Consider the following 12,275-nt stretch of genomic DNA (forward strand, 5'->3'; position numbering starts at 1 on the left):
CTCATCATTGGGTGAATCAGAATCAGAAGATTACATCCGGATATTCCTAACGGTTTTCAAGGCTATGGATTTTTATTTAGCGGAATTGTCTAAGGTCAATTCATAAGTCTGGAGGGATCCAACTAACTCCTCTACTTTGATAGTGTCTATGTCCTTACTCTCCTCAATTGCCGTGACTTTAGGCCTACAACGCTCAGGTAGGGATCTAAGAATCTTTCTCACTATCTTAGGTTCAGGGATTTTCTCACCTAGGTTGAAGGACGAATTTACTATGTCATTTAAGCTCGCATAAAAGACATCAAACATCTCATCGTCTCTCATTCTTATCTCTTCAAACCTAGTGGCCAACATTTGCAGCTTAGAACTCTTAACTGCCTGAGTTCCCTCATGTGTGGTTTCTAAAATATCCCAAACTTACTTTACTACCTCACACATGGACACTCTCCTAAACTCTTCGAGGAAAATTGCCATAAATAGAGCATGGAGGGCTTTGCTATTTAAATTACAGCTATCCAATTAAGCTCTAGACCAGTTCTCGACAGGGGTGGGAGTAACTACACCGTCTATTGTGGTACTAGGGGCTGACCAACCATTTACCACAATCTGCCAAACACGCTCATCTAAGGATTTCAAAAACGCCCTTATTCTCAACTTCCAATATGCATAATTGTTCCCATCAAAGTGGGGTGGCACATTCAACGACATACTCATATAGACTAATGTAAGGTCAAGATTTGCACTTAGGCTCTAATACCACTTGAAAGTTTAGGGAACGTTTTATAACCACTTGGAAATTCACAAAGAACGTTATGCTCCGTCAAATCCAAGTTTTAAATATTACCAAGTTTACGTTCCAATCAATTTACTATTCGACCTCACTGCGGAATTGATTAATCAAAGCAACACGTCACTTTAATTAATTATCTAGGTGATTAAATATATAGTCCAGTTAATTCCTATGTTGAACTATCGGTTCGCGTAAAGTAAATAAAATAATACAAAACACAACTCACGATATAATGACGAAAAAACCCCAACGTGGGTAAAATTTCAGGACCAAGCCAGTAAGTTCTACTATATCAATTCAGTAAGTACAAGTTCTGCCAAATTTCGTACCCAGTCAGACTCGTTGTTCCAGTCTCACGATCTACAGTCGTAGATACTACTAGCCTCCTGCTAGCTTCCCGATCTACCTCCAGCAGCCCAATCTGCTATCCAATACAGCCTCCTGGTCTTTAGCTGATTGTCTCACCAAGTGGAATTCCAAGAACCTCCTATTCTTGTCCAGTTCCCGCGCTTGTCGTCCACCTCCCTCAATCCCCCTTTGAAAGAGTCCTTTCCTCAACAAATGAAGAAGTACCGGTGTTTTGTCTTCACAAACTTTATGTTTTTCCCCAAAATATTGGTTGCCGAATCACAAGAATGAGATTGATAAATTCTCTGATTGGTTGTGTTCTTGGATCTCTTCACAATAATATGAATGTGTTCTAATATGAAAACACAATGAAACAACGCTTATTTTCGTTTACGGCCTTTGTATTTATAGTTGGGGGCAATTTGGAGTTCTAGGCCGTGTCAAATTTTCCTAAAATTGAACATACAATTTTTCATATAACACTGTCGCTCGAGTGAAAAGCGAGCGACAATACTTCGCTCGAGCGAAGTCCGGGCGAAGAGCCAACGACGTCCATTCTGTTTCTTCTCGCTCGAGCAGTGGCAGGGCGAACAGCTAGCGAACCTCCGGCACCGTGTTCTTGATTTTGACCTAACACTCAAAGCCAAGTCCCTACCATCTAGCTTTGCTAAATTTCACCCTAAGTCCCTGACTTTTATAACATTGTACAATTGAGTCCATAACTTTTACAAATTTACAATTTAGTCCTTTTGTCCATAGAATCGCCAATTACACATTTAGACCTAACAAACACCATTGACTAAAGATATCTATAATTATGGTCTATACTTGTCTCTCGAGAATGGTAAAGTATAAACGAGTTTAATATAAAAATACATAAATACAGATGATATAAGTTTTCTATGCGACAAATCAAGGGGACAAACAAACATTTACATAGACGTCAAAAAGTTTCTCAAAGTGTCCCCCAAACGAGAATCGTCAATCCTATATATAAATTGTGAAACGATACTTTTTTCCAAAAGTTATAACTTTTCATTAGGATCACAACACTTTGTATTTACAATTGCATAACTGAATCCATGTGAAAAGAGGAGATAAAATTGACTCGAGCATGAACAGGTGTGACAACGAGGGATGATGGCATGTAGAATCCCCACGTATCGCCCTCTAGTCGCCCTCATGCTATGGGTGGCTGGCACCAAGATTATGGTGTCCCCTACTCGCGCTCTTCGACCCTCCATGACTCCGACCATGTCCCAAATGATTTCACGATCATGCAAATATTTTTAACCTTCCAATAATGCCAAAACCCGACATTATTTTGAAAATGTTCTAACACAAAACAAAAAACTTGTTTTAACATTGTTTATAAATACACAAAATATTAGCATGACCAAATGCACATGTGAACTACCTAATATACACCAATACATTACTAAAATTTTGTTCGAGTTCTAACTCATGAAAACTTAAATTAGGAGGTACTACCTTCTTTTGATCTTATCATAAAGCTCTATTTGCGATTATGCAAAAAGTAGAACTAAATAATTTAATTAAACTCTCACATCATATAATGCCATTGCCAAATGTCGATTTCGGTTCAAAGAAGAAAATAAATAATCCGATACATAACTTTTTTCATTCTATATTATCACGCAAAATTCTATCGTGCTATAATTCTAACAACCAGTTATGCCGGATAATCTTCTTAGGATGATTTTGTTCGTCACATACAACATTACTAATCAATCATGATAATAATAACAATTAAAACCGGTTTACAGAATTAATTGTAAGTAATTAATTATACATTTTTACTTTTTTTCACACACTTCAACTCCAAAGATCCGTGTATATCAATAAACTCATTTTTAACCATACATTCTCTTATAAAATAATTTTACACGTAAATAAAAAAAATTGTAATTTTTTTTTCAAAATCTATTTTCCCCAAAAATGGGGCTTAAACAAAATATTAGTATGTTGTTCCTCAATAAATTTTGCTGACCGTTTGTACCTCTTTTCTTACTGTTTTTGACCTTTTAGCTAATTGTAACTTCTAAAAGATTACTTGTTTGAACAAAATGATCTAATAATCAAATAAGCGAACGGCCCATTCAAATGAGGCCCTAGCGATAGTCCTCAACAAGCACAGCGAAGAGCTCCCCTTTGGACGAAACTCAAGAAGAACAATAAAAATATTTGGTACATTGAACTGAGTAATAATAAATTCTACAGTTTTTGATGTTTAGTACAAAACATTACCTTTTGACTTTGAGTAATGCTATTTAGCCCCATTAAGGTTACAACATTAGTCTATGTGGCCTTAACGTGACATTAAATAATATGATTATTCAACCTATCATTTAGCGTCATCTAGATTAGGATTGTAATCTCAATGAGGCTGCACAAACTTGAGATCGTCTCCACTAGAGATGAATAATATTCTTCTTCTTTTTTTCTTTCAAATGGCAAGTTTTAAAATATTTTCATCATATCCACTATAAAGATATTGTAGATAATCTCCTTTAGAGATGCAATTTTAGAATATTTTAATTATATTCACCATCACATATATTGAAGATCATTGCATTACGTTGTCACACCACATAAGACGATGCGATCGTCCCACCAAAATTTTTCTCCTTCCAAATAGCGCCAAAGATAGCTTAAAAAATGCACTATAACAAAAAGTCATGAATAATATGCACCATAAATAGAAACAAGTTGTAGGCACCCACATAGTCAATTTATTGATCACCAGGGGGGCTCGAATAAAGCTGGCAAGCACATTCATAACCAATCGTTATCATACGCTAGTAACATAAACCCAATCACGAGATAAAAAAAATAAAATATATAAAAATAGAGTAATATTATTCATAGTCAACAATATGTGATAGCTTATCATTTGAAACATAAATTTCATATAGTTTTGTTATCTCAAATAACAAGATAAGCCTTAAATAACAAGTTATCACATGAGATGCTACTTTCGCCAACCATGAATAGCATTATTCATAAAAATATCAAACAAGATAACATTGCTTTGATAGCATATGGTACAAGATAACTAAACATAATCATACATATCAATCTTAGTACAACATTATGATATCACCAACACTAATTAATTTATACTTTAGCTTATTTTATGGGTTAAATTATTATTTGGATAAAGATACTTGTTCAGACGTATAGTAAGGTTGTATTTATTTTTAGTTTACTCAATGCAATACACATTATTATGGCAAAGAAGTGAGGATCCCATATCATTTTAGCAATTAATTATGCGAAGCATTGGCCCGCTAGCATAATGCGTGGAGTTTGTCTATAATGAATATTTATTTTCTCTAAACATGCATTCAATTCCTAATATTTTCCATGAAAAACGTCATTTTTCACTTAAATTCTTACTTTCATGTTGTCTGATCGATATTTTTTCATAAAATATATTTAAAATTTTCCAGTATTTAGTCATGTGACTATATTTTCCTTGAAAAGATGGAAAATATTCTTTAGGAGGAGTATATTTTTATTTTCCAGATAATTCTCTCTCTCTCTCTCTCATATACTTATTAATAAAAAATAATAATATTATTTGCAGTTGTTCATTACCGTAGTCACCCTACATGGCATACATATGACGATTAGTGATTTGTTGCATAAAATAATAAAAAATTATTACGTTAATGTATTAAATCATTAAATGCCACATGTATGCCACATAAGACGATTACGACAACGAGTGACTATAAATAGCATTAATCATGAAAAATAAACAAGTACAACATTTTTTATATTGAAAATAAAATCAATTAAACACGTTTGGTCGACAATTTTCATGCAAATAATTTTTAGGCAATTCAATTGCTTATAATTTATTTTCTTTTCATGTAAAATTTCATACTCGCAATCAAACACGCTCTAAAACCTAGAAGAGGAGAAAATAAAAACCCCTTCGTACTTGCATTTCAAAATTACCTAAGAAGAAAATGCAGAGATTAAATTCTGTATACTAAGAAAATAAAAACCCCTTCATATTTGCATTTCAAAATTACCTAAGAAGAAAATGCAGAGATTAAATTCTGTATATTACAATAAAAACATCTCCAACATAGGATTAAAATCAAAGAACGCCGCAAGGCAAGACAAGAGAGGGGAGGAAAATCCCAAGGAATCAACAATCAGACCTCTATACCAAAATACCTCAATTTCAGCAAATCTTATGATCTCATCGACCATCTGCAGATGCAAAAGAATCCGCGAACCCTGATGGCCGAGTGGGTATACTCGTTTGAGTGTTTTCAGTGCTACCATCCATGCCACTCATTCCCTCGAGAGCCTGCCATTTCTTCACTGCTTGAGGTAATGACATATCATAATCAATGCCATATATGTCTTCTGGATCAGTAGGTTCCGTTGGTTTCCAGAGCTCGGCAAGAGACGAAAGCACATTGACGGCATGACCCATGTCAGGCCTTTGATAAGGTTCCCGAGAGCAGCAGTAACCAGCCAGCTCAGCAACGGTATTGATACTAGCCAGAGTTTCTTCATCCAGATCAAGTGTTGGGTCAATGGCTTTGCGGAAGTGGTCCTTGTCGAGAAGCGCCCTTCGAAACCATGGGACCAGATGTTGTCTATCGTCCGGAACTGTTTCATCTAAAGCTTTTCTTCCTGTGATCATCTCCATTAGGATCACACCAAAGCTGAAGACGTCAATCTTAGTAGTCACTCGACCCGTCACTGTCCAACACGAGAACAAATTATTCTTAGATTTGTATTGGGGAAAAAGAAGCACAACAAATATCAATTAGCAAAGTAAAATTGAAACTCAATGCACAAAAATATTTGCAAATGGAAAGGAAATATAAACCTATGGTATTTTCTATCCTTAAAGAGGCACTACATAACTGTCATACAGGGGAAATATACAACATTGGCAATGCAGCTAATTTACTGTCTCGATTTGTTATTACATAAAGAAACATGGAGAACTTAAAAGGAGAAATAATCACATTTACAATCCCATAACAAAGGATACAAGAGATCTGAAGGTGTATCAAGGGACGAACTCCTTGATGTAAATACTCTAAACATTTCATCTCAACAAATCCAAAACCAATGCAGCCAAACAAAATATGGCTGCTGCCAATACCAAGTTTCAATTAGCAAATAAAAACAATCTATGATAACTGAACTTGTAAACCTATACAGAAATAGTTGAAAATATTCCAGCAAGAAGTTTAATCAATTTTCAAGTACTAATTGGACTGCATTATACGATGATATACGAAAAAAACATGGTTACTTAGAAGCAAGAAACTTTATTTATTACCTGCATATTCTGGGGCAAGATATCCAAAAGTTCCAGCTAATCTAGTAACAAGTGATGCTTTCCCATCCGGAGCAAGACGAACAAGTCCAAAATCTGCAACTTTAGCCCTCATATCGTCTCCCAGGAGTATGTTTGATGGTTTCAGATCCCTATGAATAAAACTTTGTTGTGCTAAACCATGTAAATATTCAACACCTCTGGCCACATCCAAAGCAATGGTCAACCTTTTTGTCCATTCAAGTGCTTTCAAACCTTCTTCCTTCCAGTTAAATAAATACCTACTAAGTGTCCCCTGAGGCATGTACTCATATACAAGCAGCCTCTCAGTTTCATCCAAGCCATATCCTAAAAGTGCAACCAAATGCCTATGTCGAACTTTTGTAAGAACAGCAATCTCAGACTTGAACTCATCCAAACCCTTCTCGCTCATCACTCCAGATTCCATCCGCTTAACTGCTATCTTAGTCGCATCAGGCAACTCCCCTTTATAAACTGTTCCAAATCCTCCTCTTCCCAATATATTATCTTGGCTGAAATTATTTGTCACTTCTTTCAGCAACTGAATAGAGATAATCATATTACCGGCCTCAATGATATGAATATCACTTGGACCACTGCTTCCGTGACTATAAGTCTCACTCGTTCCACCATTAATGCTTGAACCAGCAATAGTAATCTTGGCAGCATCTTCTGACTCCAAGTGCTGAGGATGTAAAACCCGGGCATTAGGAGATTGAACTCTACCAGAACGCTTGCATTTTGTTCTATAGAGACATAAAACCAAGGCCCCAGCAAAGACAAGTGCACAAACACCACCAATGACGGATCCCACCACCACTCCAGTAAATGATTTCTTTTCTCCATTACCCTTTGCTCCTCTACCACCATCAGAAGACGATCCACGTGAATTCCCAGAGGAGTTCCCACCAGGGGAATTTGTAGGTGGAGCATCCTTCCCGATATTAACATTTCCATCAGTCTTCACAAACACGTTACTTCTAAACATTGGAACTCTCCCATAAATCTGATTATTTGTAACGTCCAACTCTTTAAGGTTAGGTAAGTTGGCTAGTTCATTTGGAATAGTTCCGGTCAAATTGTTATTAGCCAATACCAACTTCTGCAGTGATGAGATATCCGAGAAATTAGGAGAAATCGTCCCAGTGAGACTCATTCTTTGAAAATTGATCACAGTAATGTTCACACCATTACAAGCGATCCCCATCCATATACATGGATCGTTCCCTTTCCAGTTCTCAGCAAATGTTATCGGATACCCCACGTCCTGAGCCACAGAAAGCAAAACATTAACTCGGGAATCACATTCAACCCCAGGAACAGGTAAACAGAAACTATTAGTTTTCTCCTTCATATCCACCTGCACTGAATTACTAAATTTCGGTGTTGGCCCTTGCAACATATTATTGGTTAAATTTACCACCATCAGTGATTTCAGTCCAACCAAAGATGCTGGTACCGGGCCTGTCAAACTATTATCCCTTAAACTCAATTTTTGCAACTGGGTTAAGCCTGAAAATTCCGGTAAGGGCCCTGAGAATGAATTTCCGTGCAACCAAACCTCAGTCAATTGAGTCATGTTTTGTAAAACAGCAATAGAACCATTTAATTTTGAATTACCATACTGGCCATTTAGCCATAAAGACTGTATGGATGAGCCAGACAATGTTGAAGGCAAAGGGCCTTCGAGATAATTGAAGGCTAAATGCAATTTTACCAGGCTCGAAAACGCATCGCCCACAAGAAAATCAGGTAATGTCCCGGAAATATTAGCAGAATTTGCTGAAAATGTTTGCAATGTCGATGCACTCTTAAGACTATCCGGAATTCCCCAGGACGAAAAGGGGTTATAATCCAAGTAAACTTGCTGTAACGAAGTCATACCATTAAAGAAATCAGGTGGTATAGAGGTGAAATTGTTGTTGTTGAGCAGGAGGGACTGGAGCGAAGACAAACCGGCGAGACTCGGGAGTGACCCAGTGAGTTCATTTAACTGTACTTCGAAGTACTGTAAAGAAGTGAGATTATTGAGGTTAGGTGGAAGAGACCCTTTGAGACCCTGACCCCCAATTTGGATCCGGGTGACCCGTTTATCATTTTTAGAGCACCGAACGTTCTTCCAGTTGCAGGGGTCCGAGTCAGTCCAACCGAGTGAACTCGGCGCGTTAATATTCTTCTTCAATTCTAGCATTACTCCAGCATCACCGGATTGGGAATTCCCAGTAGTGACCAAGAACAATAAAATGGCGAACAAAATTAACTTTGACACCATAGAAAAAGAATCCATGTCGATGTTCTTAAATTCAGGCCGCAGATCTTTAACACAACTGGCATCCAGAGGAAAGAAAACAAAAAATTAAAAAAGAAAAGAAAAGAAAAAAAGGACTGAAACACGGAACCCAAAGAATTCTTGCTCTTCTGAGTAGCGTTAATATTTTATGGAGAAAGGATAATGTGGGGTTCTAGAAAAGGAACTGGGGAGCGGGGTGGCGTGAGGGAAAAAGGGCTCTTTGAGAGCATATGAAACGGCGATAATGGAGGAGAAAAAGGGTTAGAATCTTGGAAAGTACCGTTGCTGCTCTGTGTGTAATGTGTATTCCGCCGTAAAAGTTGAGGGTGACGAAGAGGGAACGGAAACAAGTAAAGTTGGCTCACGCGTGTGGCGCCCAATGGGTTGGAGCCTCGATCCAATTTTAAGAGCATTTACTTTAATTTTGGATAATTTTCTGTAATTTGCTGTAAATCATTATTTTTTGAATTTTGCTATTTGCTGTCACTGTTTGTACACTGACATAATTCATTAATTTAAATATTTATATTTACTTTTCAAAAATAAACAGGTTACATAATGTATGGTGCTGTCAATTCGTCCAACATGTAAGGGTTGTTTGACACCCGATTCACTAGAGAAGCTACATTTAGGGTCTGTTTGGGAACGATTTTTTTTTCTAAAAAATTGATTTTTTGACCGTTATTTCACTATTTCAGCCGTCATATTTAACTTCTTCTCTCACAGGTGAACCCCGCTTTTCTCCTAACGATCAAAAAATCAATTCTCAAAATCACTCCCGATCAAGCTCTTAGTTAGAGTAGGGTCCTATCCATCAATTGTTATGGCAGTCCAGTCAAGCTTGAGCGTTATTCAAAAAAGTTTTTGATTTATATGTAATATCATTTTAATGAATAATATGTAATTAAAAATAAGAGAGGAAAAAATACATTTTGATAAAAATGGGAATCAAATGGGGCCATATATCGCCTCACTTGATGGTCTTTTTTTTGGGGATTTTCAATGTTTTAATTAGTGATTTTTTTTAGAATGAGTAATTAAAAGGTAAAGAAAAATTTTGAATTTATGTGCATAATATCTTACTTGTTGAATGTGTGATTAAAAATAAATATATATAAAAAAATTTTTTAAAATAAAGGATATCAAACATGGACATAATATAAAAAAGGGTGACTTATTGAATCACCAATAGGAATATAAAATGTAACTTTTACATATATTTATTTTTTTTCCCAAATTTGGAGAGATACTTATTGGGTTATTAGCGTATAAAGTTCATTGTTCAAAACATCTTCACCTTGTATTTTTTTTTTTTTATTATAGATTTTCATACTTATTTATACATTTCATTACGAAAATCATCATTTTCATCCGTTTTCTCAATAAAAAGCTATGAAATAAGTAATATACACTCTTATTTAAATTTAAACAATAAAGAATTAATTGCAACCATATTCTCAAATTTTTTTAAAAAGTGCTAACAATTCCTAAATAAATAATTAAAAAATTAGAAACAAAAATAAAAGGATTCCCTTTCTTTTTCCTCCCACAACCACCGTCGCCGCAGTCACCCACCACCACCATTATCCCCTTTGTCGTAGGCATCCACTTCCTTCCAAAATCCCTCAAATTCAATCTCACCATTGCAAACTGCTGAACTCCAAAGCAAGCAAGAGCGTGATTTTTTGTCTCATGGCCATTCGTCTCAGTCAAAAAATCGTGAATCAAAAATGGGTACTAAGAAGCTCAAGTTCAAGCTGAGAGATTTTACGAAACACCCTACTTTGGAGAAGGGATTGTGTTAAGGACTCTAAAAGGCCAAAGAAAAAGCTAGAGATCAATCAACGTTGAAAATTCTGAGAGAAAAATCGAATAATGATTCTAATAAGTGGTTATTTCAGAGACTGTGGAGTGAAGATGTGCACCCACTAATTCTAGCCTGACCCTGAAAGCTCCAGACTAGAACTTTAACATTGATCAACCACTTGCAGTAACAGTATTTATCTCAAGTAGAGATGCTTGGATTATCGTTCCAGTATTTATCAAGATCATGATTCAATTTGACATGGAGAATCATGTTATTATAATTAAAAAATGCGAAAATGTGTGATTGAAATAATATTAAATTATAGTTGAAAATGTAATTTGATGAAAAATGAGACTCAAACAAGGACATAGTATTTACATGAATGAATTAACAAGGACGGTATTAGAATGTGATGTGTACGAGAATAGTATTTTTTAAGAAGTTTAAAATTTCAATAGGAATAGAAATAGAGTGAGATAGAAATATAAACGAAAATTATCCAAACTCGTGGTTTTAAAAATTGATTATCATAAAACAAATTATTAAGAATTTTTTCCCCCCAAAATCATATGCTAATTACTTAAATCATCCCTCTCTTTCTCTCTCTGACCATTTCTTTCTCTCTTTAGTTTCATCACCGATTAAATGGAGATCGGTGAAAGTGACTGTTGACCTCTAAAAATGGCTCTTCCACGTGGCCAACTTGTAGCTACTCCACGTATTCCTCCCTACGAAATGAACAAACTGTCAGGCGCACACGGCCGGAACCAGCGGTGGTGGCGGCCGTATACACTCCGACGGTCAAGTCAGGTTTTGGGTGGTCGGAACAGTGTTCAGGGACTACACCAATCAATCAGTCAATAAAGGGGGAGGAGAATATATAAACTTATTATGGAGTGCTATCTATTGAGAGTTTCATTACCTTTGCCTCTGGCCAGTCTTTGGGTATTTATAGGTGGTATGAGCCGTGGGATGTGGAACACGTGTATACATCTGACGGTATGAAGCGTCTGCTCATAGGCGTCAATCAGCCGCGCTTGTAGAGTGGGCGGACAGTTTGTTTCCCCCGAGTTGAATTGACGTAAAGTTGATAAGTCACATCAAATGGCTTTATGGGGGACGTCACATCAATTTAAACCTTATATGCAGAGCAAATCTTAAATTGGCAGCGAATCTTCTAACGGGGGTTCAAGACGGGACGCTTCGGCAGATCCGTGGCAGGAATCGGTGTATCACTTCGGAGAGGCTTTGGGGGTCGGAGTGGTTCCGAGGCTCATAAAATGAGGCGTAACAGTGGTCCCCCAAATCTGAGAATGAATATTTATATTATACGTGGATTTGTTTTCCTGACTGGATCGCGGCATGGGGGTGGCTGAAACTTTGTAGAGCAATGGAAGAACGCAGGGCCGAGGCGATGAGCCGATGATACTCTCGCGTCGGGTTCGTTAAAGCGTTATATGAGTTTTTAGGGATTCGTCTTCATCGAAGCGTTGTCAGGAAGAGGGAGACGGCTCAAGCTTTGCAAAGCATGGGAGGGGGCGCAGCGACCGAGGCGATAACAAACGGGGCGCTTGCATCGGGCGCGTCCAGGCTTTGTAAAGTTGGGGGACTCGTTTCTCGCCGAAGCGTTGGCGGAAAAAAGGGTCGACGCGTGGGGAGATGGCTAGAACTTTGTAAAGCAATG

The 12,275-nt window shown here is 36.9% G+C and overlaps 1 protein-coding gene across 1 annotated transcript; it reads right to left on the minus strand.

Annotated features, from left to right (window-relative positions):
* Positions 1-5,157: 5,157 nt before the first annotated feature.
* Positions 5,158-9,169, minus strand: LOC111385095 (receptor protein kinase TMK1-like). Its single transcript, XM_023009461.1, has 2 exons — positions 6,477-9,169; positions 5,158-5,884 (listed from the first exon to the last, which is right to left on the minus strand). Exons 1-2 carry the CDS (start codon positions 8,779-8,781, stop codon positions 5,373-5,375), a joined length of 2,817 nt encoding a protein of 938 aa, XP_022865229.1. The 5' UTR covers positions 8,782-9,169; the 3' UTR covers positions 5,158-5,372.
* Between the last annotated feature and the right edge of the window lie 3,106 nt (positions 9,170-12,275).

Source organism: Olea europaea, unplaced genomic scaffold, assembly GCF_002742605.1.
Source record: "Olea europaea var. sylvestris unplaced genomic scaffold, O_europaea_v1 scaffold3089, whole genome shotgun sequence".
NCBI classification, from domain to species: domain Eukaryota; kingdom Viridiplantae; phylum Streptophyta; class Magnoliopsida; order Lamiales; family Oleaceae; genus Olea; species Olea europaea.